The following is a 17,387-nucleotide window of genomic DNA, read 5'->3' on the forward strand; positions in this document are numbered from 1 at the left end:
ACTATGGGCAACTAAGCCAGTTTTCCCTTACACTAGTTTTGATAAATTTCCCCCTAAATTTTCCAAACAGCAGTGGTAAAAACATGTCCTATTAAAAAAATAAAATTTTACGAGACAGCATCAGACCCATAAGTAGAACATTGTAAATAGATATTTTTTTGCCATGTTTAAAAATTTCACCAGTCCATAAAATATATTTTAAGCCTAGATGTGATTTTCTGCAATTTGCCCAAAATTGATCTTAAAACTGCTTAAACAAACAGCCAATGAATTAAAATAGCCAGCAAATTGCAAGCTTATTAGAGGATTGGTAAAAAGAATTTGAAAAACTCTAGTTGGTGTCCTTAGACAGATGAATGTGGCTCTGGCATTTTTTTTACCATTTTAAAAAATAAATCTGAATAAGTGCATGCTCTCTTGCCATCTGCAGTTTTGGTGTGTTTATTGACCTTTATTGCAAATTTATTATGACGCCAGAAGCTAGCATGATGTGGTGTTTCTATGCCACCATCACCACATGCAGGTCCAAAAAATAAATAAAGAAAATGCTGAAAAACACCTCTAAAAACAACATGTAAAAGTAAATGTGGGTTTAAAAATGCTGTTTTAAAAGGCACAAGGAAATAGGTATTAGTCCCTCAAAAATGTTCTCTTCATTCAGATCACAAACATTTACAATGCAATAAATGAAAACATATATCCAGATTAGTACTGGAGACACCATGTAGTCATCTTGGCCACACTGTTGCTCTGATGCCTTTGGATGTCATGATCCTCCACTTCTTGGGGGATTACTTCGGAACTCATGCCAAATTTTCACTAAAGGTTCTCTCTTTTTCCAGATAAGCTCATGTCCGTACAAGGCATACCAGCTGTAGGGGAAACAATATGCTATTAATCAAAGTTATTCTTTAGTTATATATTCTATAGCAACTTGGGATATTATCTTTGATTACATTTACAAGGAGTTATTAGTAATCACTTATTGAACTTAATCAAAATGTATAAAAAGTTAGCACTGGAGCAGGCAAAATATGGTAAATGTCAAGGCTGTGTAGGTCTTACCTTATGCTTTAAAAAAAAAAATATAACAATAATGACTGCAACAGGGATTTCTTAACTATCATCATGTTTTTATATTTGAACAGGATTCTCTGAAAATCCATAGCATGTGTTCATATTGCAAATCCTGAATGTGTGAACGTACTATAAATCTCACACTTCAGTGTTTGGTCAGTGATTTCCATCAGTGATTTGTGAGCCAAAACCAGGTGCAACTCTAAACACAGAAAAGGAGCAGATCTTTCCCTTCTACCTCATGTCTGTGGAGGCTCCACTTCTGGTTTTGGCTCACAAATCACTGATGGAAATCACTGACCAAACACTGAAGTGTGAAAGAGGCCTAATGCTTTAAGTTTTATTATACGCAAGAAAAAGTAGTGTGCAAAGCTATTATTGGCAAAAAATAACACAAACCCAAGAGCACCCATTATTTCAGGTCCATAAGATGTCAGGGCTCTGCAGAGAACAGAAACCATGATGATATGAAAAGAGGCTTAATCTATTCAAGTAAACTTCTGAAATGTGTAGAAGGAGCAAGGCATTCAAATTATAATGTGCAAGACACAAATAAAAGGCAGCAAATATGTAACCAGAGAGTAAAAACTATTTTTTCAACAACATAAATAATAAAATACTGAAAGTGTTAGTCCTCTGAAAAATAATCTGGGTGTAATGGAGGAGGAGGTAGGCTAAATGGGGCCCTATCACTAGGACCTCTACTGCTCACAAGAACAGGGTTCTCCAAGTCCCACATTCCTCCTCACCACACTACCACTGTGATGTGTTAAGTGATGGTCAACATGTGTACTGCCTGCTCAACTCGATGGGGCTGACAGAAACAGCAACCATCTGAAATCAAGCACCAGCACCAAACTACCTGTATAGAGATAATTAAATTATAAAATTCTGGCTTCATGCAGCCACCATTAGGGGAAGCTTAGGTCTTCACTGCATACTGTTTCTATATTGAACTTATTCAATGTATAGTAGCATAACAAGTGAACACTAGAAAAGCTAAAATTTCTGGGGAAATTGTGTGAAGTGTTCTTGCCTCCACCAGTAGTCTACAACTGGAGAGAGTGGAGTGGCTTAATTAACTGTTGTGTGGTTGGAGTGGCTGGTGTAACTGTGGAAAGGTTGGACTGGGCAGAGTATCTGTATGGAGTGTTTGGAGTGAGTAACTTTATGGACTGGCCAGAGTGAGTGTCTGGAGTGAGTAAAGATAGTAAACATTACACTAAGCAATTGATTGATCAGATTTAAAAAGTGCACATGGCAAGCTTGATAGAGTGAGAAATGCATTTCAACTTTTATTTATTTATATAGCAAATTTAATTGCAATGTTGTTGCCCAAAGTGCTTCATAGTTACATTAAAACATACATTTATAAAAACATTAGCAGCCGATTTGTGTAGGTGGGCTTGAAAACGAGGGAGTGGTGGCAGTTTAGAAATCATGTCCTGATTTTTCAGCTCACACTCTAGCTTTTGACTCTCTGCTGGCTGCTCACACACCTGGGTTCCTATGGCAACTCGCTCTACAGCAAGGGCAGAGAAGAGCGGTTAAAACAAACTGCTGCAACTTGCTCGCTTTACTGGCGGTTGCCATCTTCAAATGGTTGTAGTTTAAAAAATATAAATCCTACAGCGAAAAGCTTTATATTGTGAGACTCACAAGACCCAGACCTACATTTTTATGCATGTCTATGAAATATTAAAAATGAAGACACAGTCGCAGTTTAGAAATTGCCCTTCAAATCTGAGGGGGCTGGAGTGGAGTTTCAATGAATGTCAATGGACGGCATGAGTTGTGAAAACTATCAGGACTATGGCTTAGCTGTGGACATTTTTAGTGGCAGCAGAAATAGCTGAATGTTTTGATATAAGATTCGTGTAGGTGGGCTTGACAATGAGGGAGTGGTGGCAGTTTAGAAATCATGTCCTGATTTTTCAGCTCACACTCTAGATTTCGTCAGTTCCCACTCTAGTTTTGAACATTCCACCATTCATTCCTAAGGGACCAATTTCACCACAAAAACGCCGATATTTCGTGAACCATTCGGCGAAACGATCCACAAAGTAATAGCACACCAAATCGGGAACAATCCGCACGTTTCCGTATATTACTGTCTATATAGTGTAAAAACTGTGGCGTTAGGGTGGTAAATTTGGCTGTAATAATATATGTGAGATGGTCTTGCAAGATTGCCATGCAAGAACACTTAACCTCTTGGGGACACAGGGCATACAGGTACGCCCTGATATCTTGATACTTAAGGACACAGGGTGCATAGGTACGGGCGGTGATCGGAACAGAGTGCCTGCTGAAATACTCTATGACAATGCCAAGGGGGGCCCCTCCCCATCACCCGCTGCTCTGTTGTGGCAGCGGGTGATTGTTACCATGGCAACCGGACGCCTTCACAGCCTTCGAGCTTGCCATGGTAAGGCTAAGTCTGATCAGACTTCTGCTAAAGGCAGATGTCTGATCAGACTAAGTGTAAAGTGAAAATACAATATATAGTGTACTGTATTGTATTATACAGACATCAGACCCACTGGATCTTCAAGAACCAAATGGGTCTGGGTAAAAAAAAAAAAAAAAAAATGTAAAAAGAAAAGAAATGAAATGTAAAAAAAACTAAATAAAAAAACACATTAATCACCTATAAAATAGAGAGAGAAGATGGACTTGGAAAGTGAATCCAGGCGTCTGTCCACCGCATCCTGCAGGGAGGAACCGTCTAGGACAGGAAGGGCCGTGTTCTTGGCCAACCTGGCCACCGGAGGATCTACCTTAGGGGAAGAAGTCCACTTTTCCACCGAGTCAGAGGGGAAAGGGTAAAGCGTATCCATGCGCTTGGTGGCCGAAAATTTCTGATTGGGTCGGTCCCAAGCCTTTGATATGACCGCTGTGAATTCCTCATGAACGGGGAACACCGCGGATTCGGGCCTCTTGGGCGGAAAGAGGGAGAACTCCCGACTAGTGGAGGGAGTGGAATCTCCGTGGATATTAAAAGTGTCACGGACAGCCTCCACCAATCCGGATACCATGGTGGAAAGCTTAGGCAGGGGTTCCCGCTCCGTGGCCTCGTCCGATCCGGACAATTCACCTTCGGATTTGCGCTCCCCACGAGAGGGAGAGTCAACCGGGCATGCCTCAAGGCGTGGGGGAGAAGCGGAGTCATCCGATGAGGAATGCTGCCGCTCACGCTGCCTCTTAAGACGTCAGACGCCCCCTGTGAGAATCACTGAGAGGAGATGGAGCGGTGGACGCCACTGGAGTAGTAGCTGCCATACGCTCCATGAAGGACATGGCTGCCTTGGCAACTAGGGCCAGATCCGCTGCCGCACTAGACATGGCGGAAGCCCAGGCGGGTACCGCCGGTTCCGCAGGGGCAGAGGGAGGACTGGGCTGAGCAAGAGAAGGAGGCTGATCCTGTCCAGGAGCAGGGCACGAGTCACAGGTGCCAGAGGCAGAAGGCACACCTTGCATGACACCAAAAGAGCCTGAGAGGAGGCCTTGGCAGATTTAAGTGCCCCAGGCTTTGGCATGATGGAACCCCACAGTAAAAGATCTCCTACCAGTTGCTGCAAAGATCAGGAGCAGAGCAAGCTGTTCTCCTACCACCCAGGCAACGCTAGCAGAAGTCTAAGGTGTAGAGAGATGAGGAACTGCACGGCCGTGAGCAAACAGAGTCTCCGGTGTAAGGAGAGTGAGAGCGGCATGCCGAGGCTCCGCCCCCCCGAACGCGTCACTATGGCGCGGAAAAAGCGTGCGAAACAAGCGCGCGCGAAAATATGCGCAAAAATATGCGCGCGATTTAAACAAACACGTGGTGCAGCAGGGGTTAACGAGGCCATGGAGAAGCGGCCTGCCGGCGGGTGCTGAGGGATCGCAGCAGCCAAGGCCCGACGAGAGAAGCGCTGAAGCCCACAGTTTAAGGGGGAAGAGATGCCAGTACTCCAGTTCAGGATCCTTCTTCAAGCTCACCCAGGTAGCCACAGACAAACAGACACAGAGGGAGGGGGAGGGACTGGGCAATACTTATCTGCTCAGCATGCTCCCTCGATGTCCAGACCAGCAGGGATGCGCCTCTTCAGACTTCTGACTCCAATCCAGGAGAACAGTGCTCTGGAGGAGGGTAGGCAGCAGGCGTCCCAGCAGCTGGTGGGATGCCAGAGCTGACATGTTGAGCCTGGATCCACTTTTTCTTCTGTGGGGGGATGGGAGGTAGCCAGGACACATCGAAAGACGGTGGCAGACACTCCACGGGGGCCAGAAAAGCGCAATGCTGACCTGCGTCCCCATCTGAAAACAGAAAAAAAAAAAAAAAAACAGGAGAAGAGTAAGCGTCACCTCCTTGGACAGACACTAAGCAAAGACTGAAGTCCTCCTGGAGGTGTCTGGGGGTATAGCCCGAGGAGGAGGAGCTTCATTTTTGCATAGTGTCCCTCCTAGTAATACCTCTAAGCTATACCCATGGTCTGTGTCCCCCAATGGAATGTACGAGAAATAAACATATTACATATCGCCACATCCCAAAAATTGTGAGATATGGTATTTCCCCTCTGGTGAAGGCTGCAACAGAAAAAAATCTAAACCGCGCAATTCACCATTTTTAGTCACCTTGTCCCCCAAAAGATGTGAGAGGTATGTAGTGCTGGCTCACTACTGTGACCTGCGTCTCATCTTCTCCGTCAAGTCATTTTTTTTATTATTGTTATATGCATTTTAAATTTGGAGACTAAAAAATTTAATTTGGCTCCTAACATGTTTAGTTTAGGAGCCAATGGCTCCTGGTTATTTTTTATTTTTTTTGCCTGGAGCACTGCAGGGGTCCAGCAGTCACTGATAGCTAGACCCCTGCTGTATGTGCAGGCATCGGTGAAAACACATATGCCGGCGCATTAACCCTCGCTCTGCGGCAGCTTCCTTTCATCAGGGCTTAAAAGTCGTGACCTTTCTGCAGTTTGTCCTGAACTGGTACAGGAAAAAAAACAAAAGGTGGAAGGTGTGCAAAGGCCTTTTAACCTCTCTGCTTGTGATTTTCCTGTCACATCAGGACAGAGCAATCTCAGGTGTACTTTCGTTAAGATGACTAGGGCAATAACCTTAACATGCATACTATGTAAAATGGAGAGAACAATAAGTGGCTCTGGCTAGACACTACACAATCAATGCAGAATGGGATAATAATAATAAGCAACACAAGTATAGCTGGAACAGGTTTCAAAAAGTTACTCATAAAAATGTTATTACAATTAATAAGGCTAGGTCTACACGACGACAATGAGTCGCACGACAGATAGGGCACAACTACACTGCAACATTTGTCGCGACAATTTTTATAACGGTAGTCTATGGTGTCGCAATGCGACATGTGACATGCTGCGACTGCAACAGTCGCAAAAAAATTCATCTCAAATTGATTTTTTGCGACTGTCACGTCACAGTCGCAGCGCGACACCATAGACTACAGTTATAAAAATTGTCGTGCGACAAATGTCATCGTGTAGACCTAGCCTAAGAGTGCGTGCAAGGACCTAAATTACTATTTAAAGGAGGTCAGATAGCCAGAACTAAGTTGCTTATTTAAGCCATCTGAAGAAACAGTTTTAAGCTAGAATACCCAGCATGACTTAGGAGGGGACTCCAGCATAATGAAAACCAGACAAATCCGTTATGCAGGCCATAGACTTCTATTATGGCGGAATGTATAACGAAATGCTTTTAAAGGCATTCCATTATACATTCCGTCATAGAATTGCGTTATGGTCTGTGGTAACGGAATCCATAACGCAATTCACCTTTAACCAACAGAGTGTGAACCAATTTCAAAATATGAAATTGGCTCATCTCTAGTTGTAACCATGGAAACCAGCAGTGTATAATGTGATGGAAAACCATCACAATACATTAGTAAGTTCCCGGTATTAACTTTCTCTACATAATAAATGCCACTTGCTGAAGTGACACAACCCCTTGAAGTCCTGTAGCTGTATACACAGGCATTGGTGAATACAATGTTGCCAGCGCATTAAACCCTTGTATATCACTGTCAGCGCTGACCGCGGCATGCAGTGTGTTTGTGGAGGGTAAAAAAAAGTTTCAAATGAAAAAAGAAAATAAAAAAATAAAAAAAGCCGTCTACATAAAAATCACTTGAAAAAAAAAAAAAGATGGGTTTCAGAATATGGCAACACAAAAACAAGATTTTTCTAAAATCTTTGAAAAAAAAAAAAAAAAGTTTTGACTGAGTAGGGCTACTTTCACACTTGCCGCAGAGTGATCCGGCAAGCAGTACCGGCAATCTGCATGTAAACGGACAGCATTTGTAGACGGATCCGGATCCAGCTTACAAATGCATTGGAAGAACGGATCCGTCTCTCTGGATCATTTATATATTTTTTTAAATTTTTACCAGTCTGAGCATGCATTGCAGTATTTTTTATGCCAGATCCAGCACTAATACATTTCAATGTAAATTAATGCCGGCATTTCGGGCAGGGTTTCTTTTTACACACATTCAGGCCAAATGCACACGGCCGTGTTCCGTGGCCGAGAGCGGTCCGTGGTATGCCGGGCTGGATTCCTATACGAGTGTATTAACTGTAGTGCAGCGGCGGCATGAAGCGTACGACGTCATAGCAACCAATGACGCCGTGCGCTCCTTCTCTGAACAGGAATCCAGCCCGGCATACCACGGACCACGGAACACGGCTGTGTGAATTCGGCCTTACTGTAATGGGTGCCATCTATAGACCATGCAAAGTTTTATCTAGACAGTGGTCTCCCTGTTGCTTTTTTATTCGCAGCAGCAGTGCACGTTCTCATTGCTACTATTGCCTATTGATCTAGGAGTGATCAACAGCTTACACTCCATTTGATCGCTACTTATCCTGTACCTTAGTTTTTTATGTGCATGAGATGGGTTGCTGTGTGGGATGTGAGAGCTGAACCCTTCTCAGACATTTGGGGGCCAATCTTGCATTACGTCATACTTACTCTATACCTACCAGTACACATTTGTATGTATTAAGATCCACAGATGTATATCTACATATATTATCTGTGATCAGAGGTCGCAATAACGCCTGTACAAGAGTCTATGCCGCTTGTTCAGGCCACTATACTCCCTGGAAAAAGTCTAAGGCGTACCAATACGCCTATGACTTTCCCCCTACATTCATCAATGCAGTGAGCACTGTGAACGGCACAAGCAGTGCAGCGATGCTGCCTGTGCCGGAAATAACCAATAACAAAGCTCTTTACAGCAAGGAGCTTTGTTATTGGTTGGTTATTGGCAAGCCAGAGTGATACAGGGCGGGTCAGGCAGGGGAAGCCGGCAGGAGCTGGTAGGCTAGGAGGCAGCTCCCGGGGCTGGCTGCATAAGGAGGCGCGCTGCCCAAGAACTCTGGTAAACATGACAGGGCCGCTGGAGAGCTAAGGAGCCATGTTTGGTTAGGCTACTTTCACACGTGTTTTGGGCGGATCCGCCATAGATCTGCAAAAACGGATCCGTTACAATAATACAAACGCATGCATCCGTCATGAACGGATCCATTTGTATTATGGACAGTCATGAACTCCTTTGAAAGTCAATAGGAGGACAGATTAGTTTTCTATTGAGCCAGATTGTGTCAGAGAAAACGGATCCGTCCGGCTCAGTTTCGTCAAGCGGACAGCAAAACGCTGCAGGCGGAATGGTGACTGAACGGAGGCAAACTGATGCATTCTGAGCGGATCCTTTTCCATTCAGAATACATTAGGGCAAAACTGATACGTTTTGGACCGCTTGCGAGTCCATGACAGATCTCCCAAACGGAAAGCAAAAACGAGAGTGTGAAAGTAGTATTATCCTGGTGGCTGTGTTAGGCAGACACTGTGAACGTTAGTGTCTTAATATATCTGAGTATATTGTTGTTCGTGACAATGAGTGTATTTTTTTTATCTGTAGTAACAATAAAGGGTACGTTTTAGATTTGCCTCATTTGTTCATTTATAACACTGCATTTGACAACTGTTTTGTTCGAGTCTGTGTTAGGGCACTTTATGCCACATTTCTCCAATGTCGCATGATGTTTGATAAATTTGTCTTACCCTTAAACATAGACTTTTGTCTACCCAGTTTTTCTGCTCCACCCTTCCACTGGATTGAGATTGTGATTTTTTTTTGTGACTTAATGAATTTTCTGGGTCAATGCAATTACAGGGATACCAAATACATATATATATTTTTTTTCTTTACGTTTTACTTCTTTTGTGCAATAAAACCATTGTTTTAAAAAAATAAATAAAATCTTTTTGCATTGCCAAATCCCAAGATCCATAACTTTTTTTTTATTTTTCTTTCGACAGAGCTGTGTAAGGGCTTGATTCTTGTCGGACAGACTTGTAGTTTTCATAAATAACACTTTTTGATCTCTTGTTATTATGTTTTTTTTGTGTCGACTGAGCAAAAATTACCAATTTCTAAATTTTATAATTTTTTTTTTTACGGCATTCACTGTAGGTGATAATTTACACAATATTTGTTTAGTGCGGATGGCTACAGATGCGACAATACCAAACATGTGGGGCAGATTTTATTTTTGCAATTTGCTTTTAATTGAAAAGGCCCTGCCTAAGGCCCCTTAGTAACTGTTGTAAAAAGGCATATGGGTGGTCACTAAGGCCACTTTTAGATGATTAAGTGTCACTCTCCGGACTCGCAACACAGCACCTGTCCTGAACTTCCAGCACTGCCAGGGTCGCATAGCATTATATTGATTTATGATGCTATGTAACCCTTAGAGGTCTGGTATGTATAGGATAACACTAACAGCATTATGCCAGTGTTATCCAATACATTCCAGAATTGTAAGGGTTACATAGCATCATAAATAAATACAATGCCATGTGACCCCAGCAGTGCTGGAAGTTCAGGATAGGTGCTGTGAGTCCGGAGCATGACACTCGCTCATCTTCAAAGTGGCCTAAGAGTTTAACATGACTAACAAAAGAGAAAAGTTGCAAAAGCCCTATTTTATGACTTTTTGAAGCCAGAATTCTGGAGTGAAGGCATGTATATGCAGGAAATCTGTTATGGAAAGAAATTATGCAAAAATGGGATCAGTCTTTAGGCGCATTCCTCGATAATAGATTGTGAAATTCTGCATAGTTTCTTCTGGTTTCAGTTTGTTTTGTTTTTTACACGTTTTTAAAGGGAAAATTTCCTTAATCAGGTTACAATACAATTACAATTTAAACAAGAAACAGCATAAAAAGCACAGGTCAAAGGTTCTGCAGACCACAATAGCATTTATATCAGTTATTTTACTATTTTTACCATTTTACTATTTGTTATAAAACAAGGAGTGTATAAATCGAGGTGTATAATGAAATTTAATACAACTTAAAGGGGTTGTCAAGAATCATGATACTGAAGACATCCTCAGGATACATCATCTATATCAGACTGGCCGGGGTCCTACGGCCGTAACCCCCACCGAACAGTTGTTTGAAGGGCCCATTGAAAGCTCAAGCTATCCATAGGATAGACCGTTAACATCATTAAACCCTTTAATAAAAAACAAAAAACAGACAATAAAACATGTCTGCATCATAAGAGAAATAGATGAGGTGGCAAATCATAATGAGTTTAGTGATTGTGAAGGACTTCAACTATGCAGATATCAATAAAAAAAAAATTAAACCTATGAATCTCATAAAGGATACAGGTTCTTGTCAATATCTAAATGAATTACCTTTCCCAAATGGTGCAGGATCCATCTAGAGGGATGGCCCTTTTGGGCTTAATATTAACCAATAAACCTGATAGACCAACAGAGGTGCAGGTTGGGGGAAATTGCGTCCATCATAAAATAAACTTCCAATTATCATTCAAAACTGATTAATCAGGTAGGTATAACAATTTAGAAATTTAGGAAGGCAAAATCTTTTCAGCTTAGAGATGCTCTTAACATCATTAACTGGTACTATGTCCTCAAAAAGTACAGACACAAAGGGCTCATGCACACGGCAGTTTCCCTGCCGTTCCCGTATTGCGGCCCGCAAACATGCGGGTCCGCAATTTCCGGGCACCAGCCGTGTGAACCCACTCACTTGAATGGGTCTGCAATCCGGAAGGTGCGGTGCGGAACGGAGGAACTCCGTAGTGCTTCCGTGGGGTTTCTCTACGTGCCTCCGCACTGCAAAAAAATTGAATATGTTGAATGGGTCTGTATCAGTCTGCGGAATCCGCATGAATGTTGCCCATGGGGGGAACATATACTGGCACTGAGAGCACCAAGGCATTGGGGGGAGGATTATATACTGGGCACTGGTGGCACCAAGTCACTGGGGGGAGCATTGCATACTGGCACTGGGGTCACCAAGGCACTGGGAGGAGCATTATATACTGGTACTGTGGGGAACCAAGGCACTGGCACGGCAGAATGGGGGGGGGGGTAATTTTATACTGGCCCTGGGGGCACCAAGGCACTAGGGGGAGCATTATATACTGGCAACTAGGTGCAGCGTTATATACTTGCACTGGGGGGAGCATTGTATACTGGGAGTACAGGGGGACATTATATACAGGTTCTACAGAGGGACATTATGGGAGTCAAATATTAAGACATGCGTTTACTATTTAATCTCTAGAGCCACTGGTGAGGTTCCTTTGTGACTTCACTGTTTGAGGGTATATCTGTTGGGAGCCAATGGGTTAAGGCAGCTCTGTTCGCTGAGGATATCATACTTTTTCTGGCGAATCCCATAAACAGGTTGACGACATACTACGTGGCGCGCTCCCACAATTTTGCAGCTACTCTGGGAACAAAATCAATGTCTTAGAATGTGAGCTCCTGCCACTGTCTGCAAAGGGAGGACATTTGGACTTCTTGTCCTGGAATTCACCCTTCACAATCGTACATTACACATCTCGGGGTTAAAATTGGGTGCACTTATAAAACCTAAATTACCCTCCATTAATCATGAAAATAAAATTGGAACTACAGCATTGGTACTCTGTGCCACTGTCAATCCTTGGCTGCTGTCACCTCATCAATGGATGAGTATTTTCTAAATGGCTCTATTCTTTACAGACGATCACCCTGCTCTTAAAACATTCTGGGGTTTGGAATCAGCTTTTTTGCAGATTTATCTGGCATGGTGGACGAACAAGCATTTCACTGACTAAAATTATGATGTGTTGTGACCAGAGTGTGGTGAATTTCCCTAATTTGAGGGTTGTTTAAATCATCATTTACTAAATGGGATGAACAGAACATCCTACTATTCTAATCTACATCTTGAGGAGAGCTTGGTTTCACCATGTGATATTAGGGCAACTGTACATGTGAGGAATATGAATTAATATTCACTGTCAGCCATGTTCCCACACCAACCATCTGCTGAAAGGTAGCAGAGGTAATGAGCTCCACAGGGGGGCCCTGCTTCAAAGCCAGCCAGATGGCAGAGAGCCTCTAGCAGTCCACCTTTGTTTACGTTTCTCATCTCCATTCAGCCAGCCAGGAACCCAGCTAATGGAACAGGAAAAACTTACCTGCAGGGGGTCTAGGCCATTCCCCAGTTCAATGCACATTATCAGACATCATGGAACCGGCGATTTAGGGTACTTTTACACTTGCGGCAGGACGGATCCAACAGGCTGTTCACCCTGACGGATCCGTCCTTCCGCTATTTCGCCTGCCTGATAGGAACTAAACTAAACTATTACTTTATTAATTAAAAACGGAGTCAAAAATCATAACTAAAAAGTATCAGGTTAGGGTATATCCCCAGGGTGCAGGGGAAGAGATATACAAGTTGCTTTTGTATCTCCTCTCCCTAAATGCATTGCTAGGGTATAGGAGGGTGTTATCTCTGAACCCTATTAAGACTTGGAAACACCGTCAATGTGCGCATCAGTGTTACTCTAGAATCTGGACATAGACACCTCCTCAAACATAAGGTAGGTATATTGTCCAGTATCCTATCACTGCTATACAAGAGTTCACCACAGGGATAGTACTATGCTGTGTGTGAGAAAACCGTCAGGAGCCCAGGTGGAAACAGCTGATTAACCACTCTAGACACTTCCGATAGTAACACTATCCCTGAGTGCAGCCCTCACTACCCCTGCTCTACGCGTTTCTGTGCGGTGGTATGCCCACACTTCATGAGGAGCAGGTACAGGAGGTAATTTAGTATTGTGTAATTGAATCCCTGCACAGAGTAGCATGCAGGATCGCAGTGCATCGGCGCTGTGACGGCTGTACCAGCCGCCCGAACGCCAGCTCTAAAAAGCTCTAACTCCTCCCCCAGCAAGCGCAGTCACAGAGGGTAGCCAATCACAGCGGAGGTGTGTCACACTGTTCCTCCCGCTGTGTGGCACCCACTACAGGTTTACAGTGGTGATGCTGGGGAGTGTTGCTGCTAATAGCAACCACATGAGTAGGGGAACCTGTTGGCGGTCAAAAATAGCGATCATAGATTTCACTGCAGACATATTTATTAGTGTGATCCATCTAAGGGATTAGATGTCACTTACAGCATCTTCGATATATCATCATGAGGTTAGGGATCGTGCATATTATTCAGGTAAAATAACCTGCAACGCTATAGGGGTGATGGTTACATCTATATACTAATGGATTATGTGCAGACACATTATAGTGTACGAGGTTGTGGACACACATACAGTCAGGTCCATAAATATTGGGACATCGACACAATTCTAACATTTTTGGCTCTATACACCACCAAAATGGATTTGAAATGAAACAAACAAGATGTGCTTTAACTGCAGACTGTCAGCTTTAATTTGAGGGTATTTACATCAAAATCAGGTGATTGATAGGAATTACAACAGTTTGCATATGTGCCTCAAACTTGTTAAGGTACCAAAAGTAATTATACAATTGGCTTCTCAGTTGTTCAATGGCCAGGTGTGTGTTATTCCCTCATTATCCCAATTACAATGAGCAGATAAAAGGTCCAGAGTTAATTTCAAGTGTGCTATTTGCATTTGGAATCTGTTGTTGTGAACTCTTAAGATGAGATCCAAAGAGCTGTCACTATCAGTGAAGCAAGCCATCATTAGGCTGAAAAAAACAAACCCATCAGAGAGATAGCATAAACATTAGGCGTGTCCAAAACAACTGTTTAAAACATTCTTAAAAAGTAGGAACGCATCGGTGAGCTCAGCAACACCAAAAGACCTGGAAGACCACGAAAAACAACTGTGGTGGATGACTGAAGAATTCTTTCCCTAGTGACGAAAACACCCTTCACAACAGTTTGCCAGATCAAGAACACTCTCCAGGAGGTAGGTGTATTTATGTCAAAGTAAACAATCAAGAGAAGACTACCAGAGTGAATACAGAGGGTTCACCACAAGATGTAAACCATTGGTGAGCCTCAAAAACAAGAAGGCCAGACTAGAGTTTGCCAAACGACATCTAAAAAAGCCTTCGAAGTTCTGGAACAACATCCTATGGACAGATGAGACCAAGATCAACTTGTACCAGAGTGATGGGAAGAGAAGAGTATGGAGAAAGAAAGGAACTGCTCATGATCCTAAGCATATCACCTCATCAGTGAAGCATGGTAGTGGTAGTGTCATGGCGTGGGCATGTATGGCTGCCAATGGAACTGGTTCGCTTGTATTTATTGATGATGTGACTGCTGACAAAAGCAGCAGGATGAATTCTGAAGTGTTTCGGGCAATATTATCTCCTCATATTCAGCCAAATGCGTCAGAACTCATTGGACGGCGCTTCAAAGTGCAGATGGAAAATGAACCAAAGCATACTGCAAAAGCAACCAAAGAGTTTTTTTAAGGGAAAGAAGTGGAATGTTATGCAATGGCCAAGTCAATCGCTTGACCTGAATCCGACTGAGCATGCATTTCACTTGCTGAAGACCAAACTGAAGGGAAAATGACCCAAGAACAATCAGGAACTGAAGACCGTTGCAGTAGAGGCCTGGCAGAGCATCACCAGGGATGAAACCCAGCGTCTGGTGATGTCTATGAATTCCAGACTTCAGGCTGTAATTGACTGCAAAGGAAATGCAACCAAGTATAAAACTGAAAAAACTATGGCTCTCAGAATATGGAGACACTAAAACTTGATTTTGTAGTTTTTGTTTCAAAAATGAAATAATTGTGTAAAACTTACATAAAAAAAGTATACATATATTAGGCATCGCCGCGTCCATCACCTGATTTGGATGTAAATACCCTCAAATTAAATACCCTCTGCAGTTAAAGCACATCTTGTTTGTTTCATTTCAAATCCATTTTGGTGGTGTATAGAGCCAAAAATGTTAGAATTGTGTCGATGTCCCAATATTTATGGACCTGACTGTATGTGTGTCCACGACCTCGTACACTATGTCTCTGCACATAATCCATTAGTATATAGATGCAACCATCACCCCTATAGCGTTGCAGGTTATTTTACCTGAATACCTGCTTTCTAAAAATATCACATGACCTAACCCCTCAGGTGAATACCGTATAAAAAAAATAAAAAAAAAAATGCTATTTTTTGTCACCTTACATCACAAAAAGTGTAATAGTAAGTGATCAAAAAGTCATACGCACCCCACAATAGTGCCAATCAAACCGTCATCTCATCCCCCAAAATTCATACCCTACCCAAGATATTTGCCCAAAAACTGAAAAAACTATGGCTCTCAGACTATGGAGACACTAAAACATGATTTTTTTTTGTTTAAAAAATGGAATCATTATGTAAAACTTACATAAATAAAAAAAATAGTATACATATTAGGTATCGCCGTGTTCGTGACAACCTGCTCTATAAAAATATTACATGATCTAACCTGTCAGATGAATGTTGAAAATAACAAAAAATAAAAACGGTGCCAAAACAGCTATTTCTTGTTACCTTGCATCACAAAAAGTGGAATATAGAGCAACCAAAAATCGTATGTACCCTAAACTAGTACCAACAATACTGCCACCCTATCCCGTAGTTTCTATAATGGGGTCACTTTTTTGGAGTTTCTACTCTAGGGCTGCATCAGGGGGGCTTCAAATGGGACATTGTGTCAAAAAAACACAGTCCAGCAAAATCTGCCTTCCAAAACCATATGGCATTCCTTTCCTTCTGCACCCTGCCGTAGTGCCCGTACAGCGGTTTACCACCATATATGGGGTGTTTCTGTAAACTACAAAATCAGAGCCATAAATATTTGGCTGTTAACCCTTGCTTTGTAACTGGAAAAAAATATTAAAATGGAAAATCTGCCAAAAAAGTGAAATTTTTAAATTGTATCTCCATTTGCCAATAACTCTTGTGCAACACCTAAAGGGTTAAAGTTTGTAAAAATCAGTTTTGAATACCTCGAGGGGTGTAGTTTCTTAGATGGGTCACTTTCATGGAGTTTCTACTTCTAGGGGTGCATCAGGGGGGCTTCAAATGGGACATGGTGTTTCTGCAAACTACATAAATCGGGGCAATAAATATAGCATTTTGTTTGGCTGTTAACCCTTGCTTTGTTACTTCGAAAAATTGATTAAAATGGAAAATTAGCCAACAAGTCTTAATTCTGAAACTCTTGTGGAACACCTAAAGGGTTAACGAAGTTTGTAAAATTTGTTTTGAATACCTTGAGGGGTTTAGTTTCTAGAATGGGGTGGTTTCTATTATGTAAGTCTCACAAAGTGACTTCAGACCTGAACTGGTCCCTAAAACGTGGGTTTTTGAAAATTTCTGAAAAAATTTCAAGATTTGCTTCTAAACTTCTAAGCCTTGTAACATCCCCCAAAAATTAAATATCATTCCCAAATTGATCCAAACATGAAGTAAACATATGGGGAATGTAAAGTAATAAATATTTTTGTAAGTATTACTATGTATTATAGAAGTAGAGAAATTGAAACTTGGAAATGTACAATTTTTTACAAAATTTTGGTAAATTTGGTATTTTTTAATAAAAAAGATTATTTTATTTTTTTACTTCATTTTACCAGTGTCATGAAGTACAATATGTGATGAAAAAACAATCTCAGAATGGTCTGGATAAGTCAAAGCGTTTTAAAGTTATCAGCACTTAAAAGTGACACTGGTCAGATTTGCAAAAAATGGCCTGGTCCTTAAGGGGTTAAAAAGTGAAAGTTTGATTTATGATTATTATTATGTCCCATTACTTTTGGTTCCTTAACAAGTGGAAGGCACATATGCAAACTGTTGTAATTCCTACACCTTTCACCTGATTTGGATGTAAATACCTTCAAATTAAAGCTGACAGTCTGCAGTTAAAGCACATCTTGTTCGTTTCATTTCTATTGTGGTGTTGTATAGAGC

General features: G+C 41.9%; 1 protein-coding gene across 5 annotated transcripts in view; it reads right to left on the reverse strand.

The window, feature by feature from the left end:
• Positions 1-359: 359 nt before the first annotated feature.
• The window catches only part of PARL (presenilin associated rhomboid like), a 145,492-nt gene continuing 128,464 nt past the window's right edge, over positions 360-17,387 (reverse strand). The window contains exon 12 of one of the 5 annotated variants that reach the window (XM_044288241.1): positions 360-872. In XM_044288241.1, coding sequence (XP_044144176.1) covers positions 767-872 — 106 coding nt within the window. In that variant the 3' untranslated portion in view covers positions 360-766. Of the gene's footprint in view, positions 873-5,251; positions 5,374-17,387 lie in introns of those variants that run through there. The other 4 variants (XM_044288242.1, XM_044288245.1, XM_044288246.1 and 1 more) reach the window with 4 other exon arrangements.

The sequence above is a fragment of the Bufo gargarizans genome, chromosome 3 (assembly GCF_014858855.1).
Source record: "Bufo gargarizans isolate SCDJY-AF-19 chromosome 3, ASM1485885v1, whole genome shotgun sequence".
In the NCBI taxonomy this organism is placed as follows: Eukaryota; Metazoa; Chordata; class Amphibia; order Anura; family Bufonidae; genus Bufo; species Bufo gargarizans.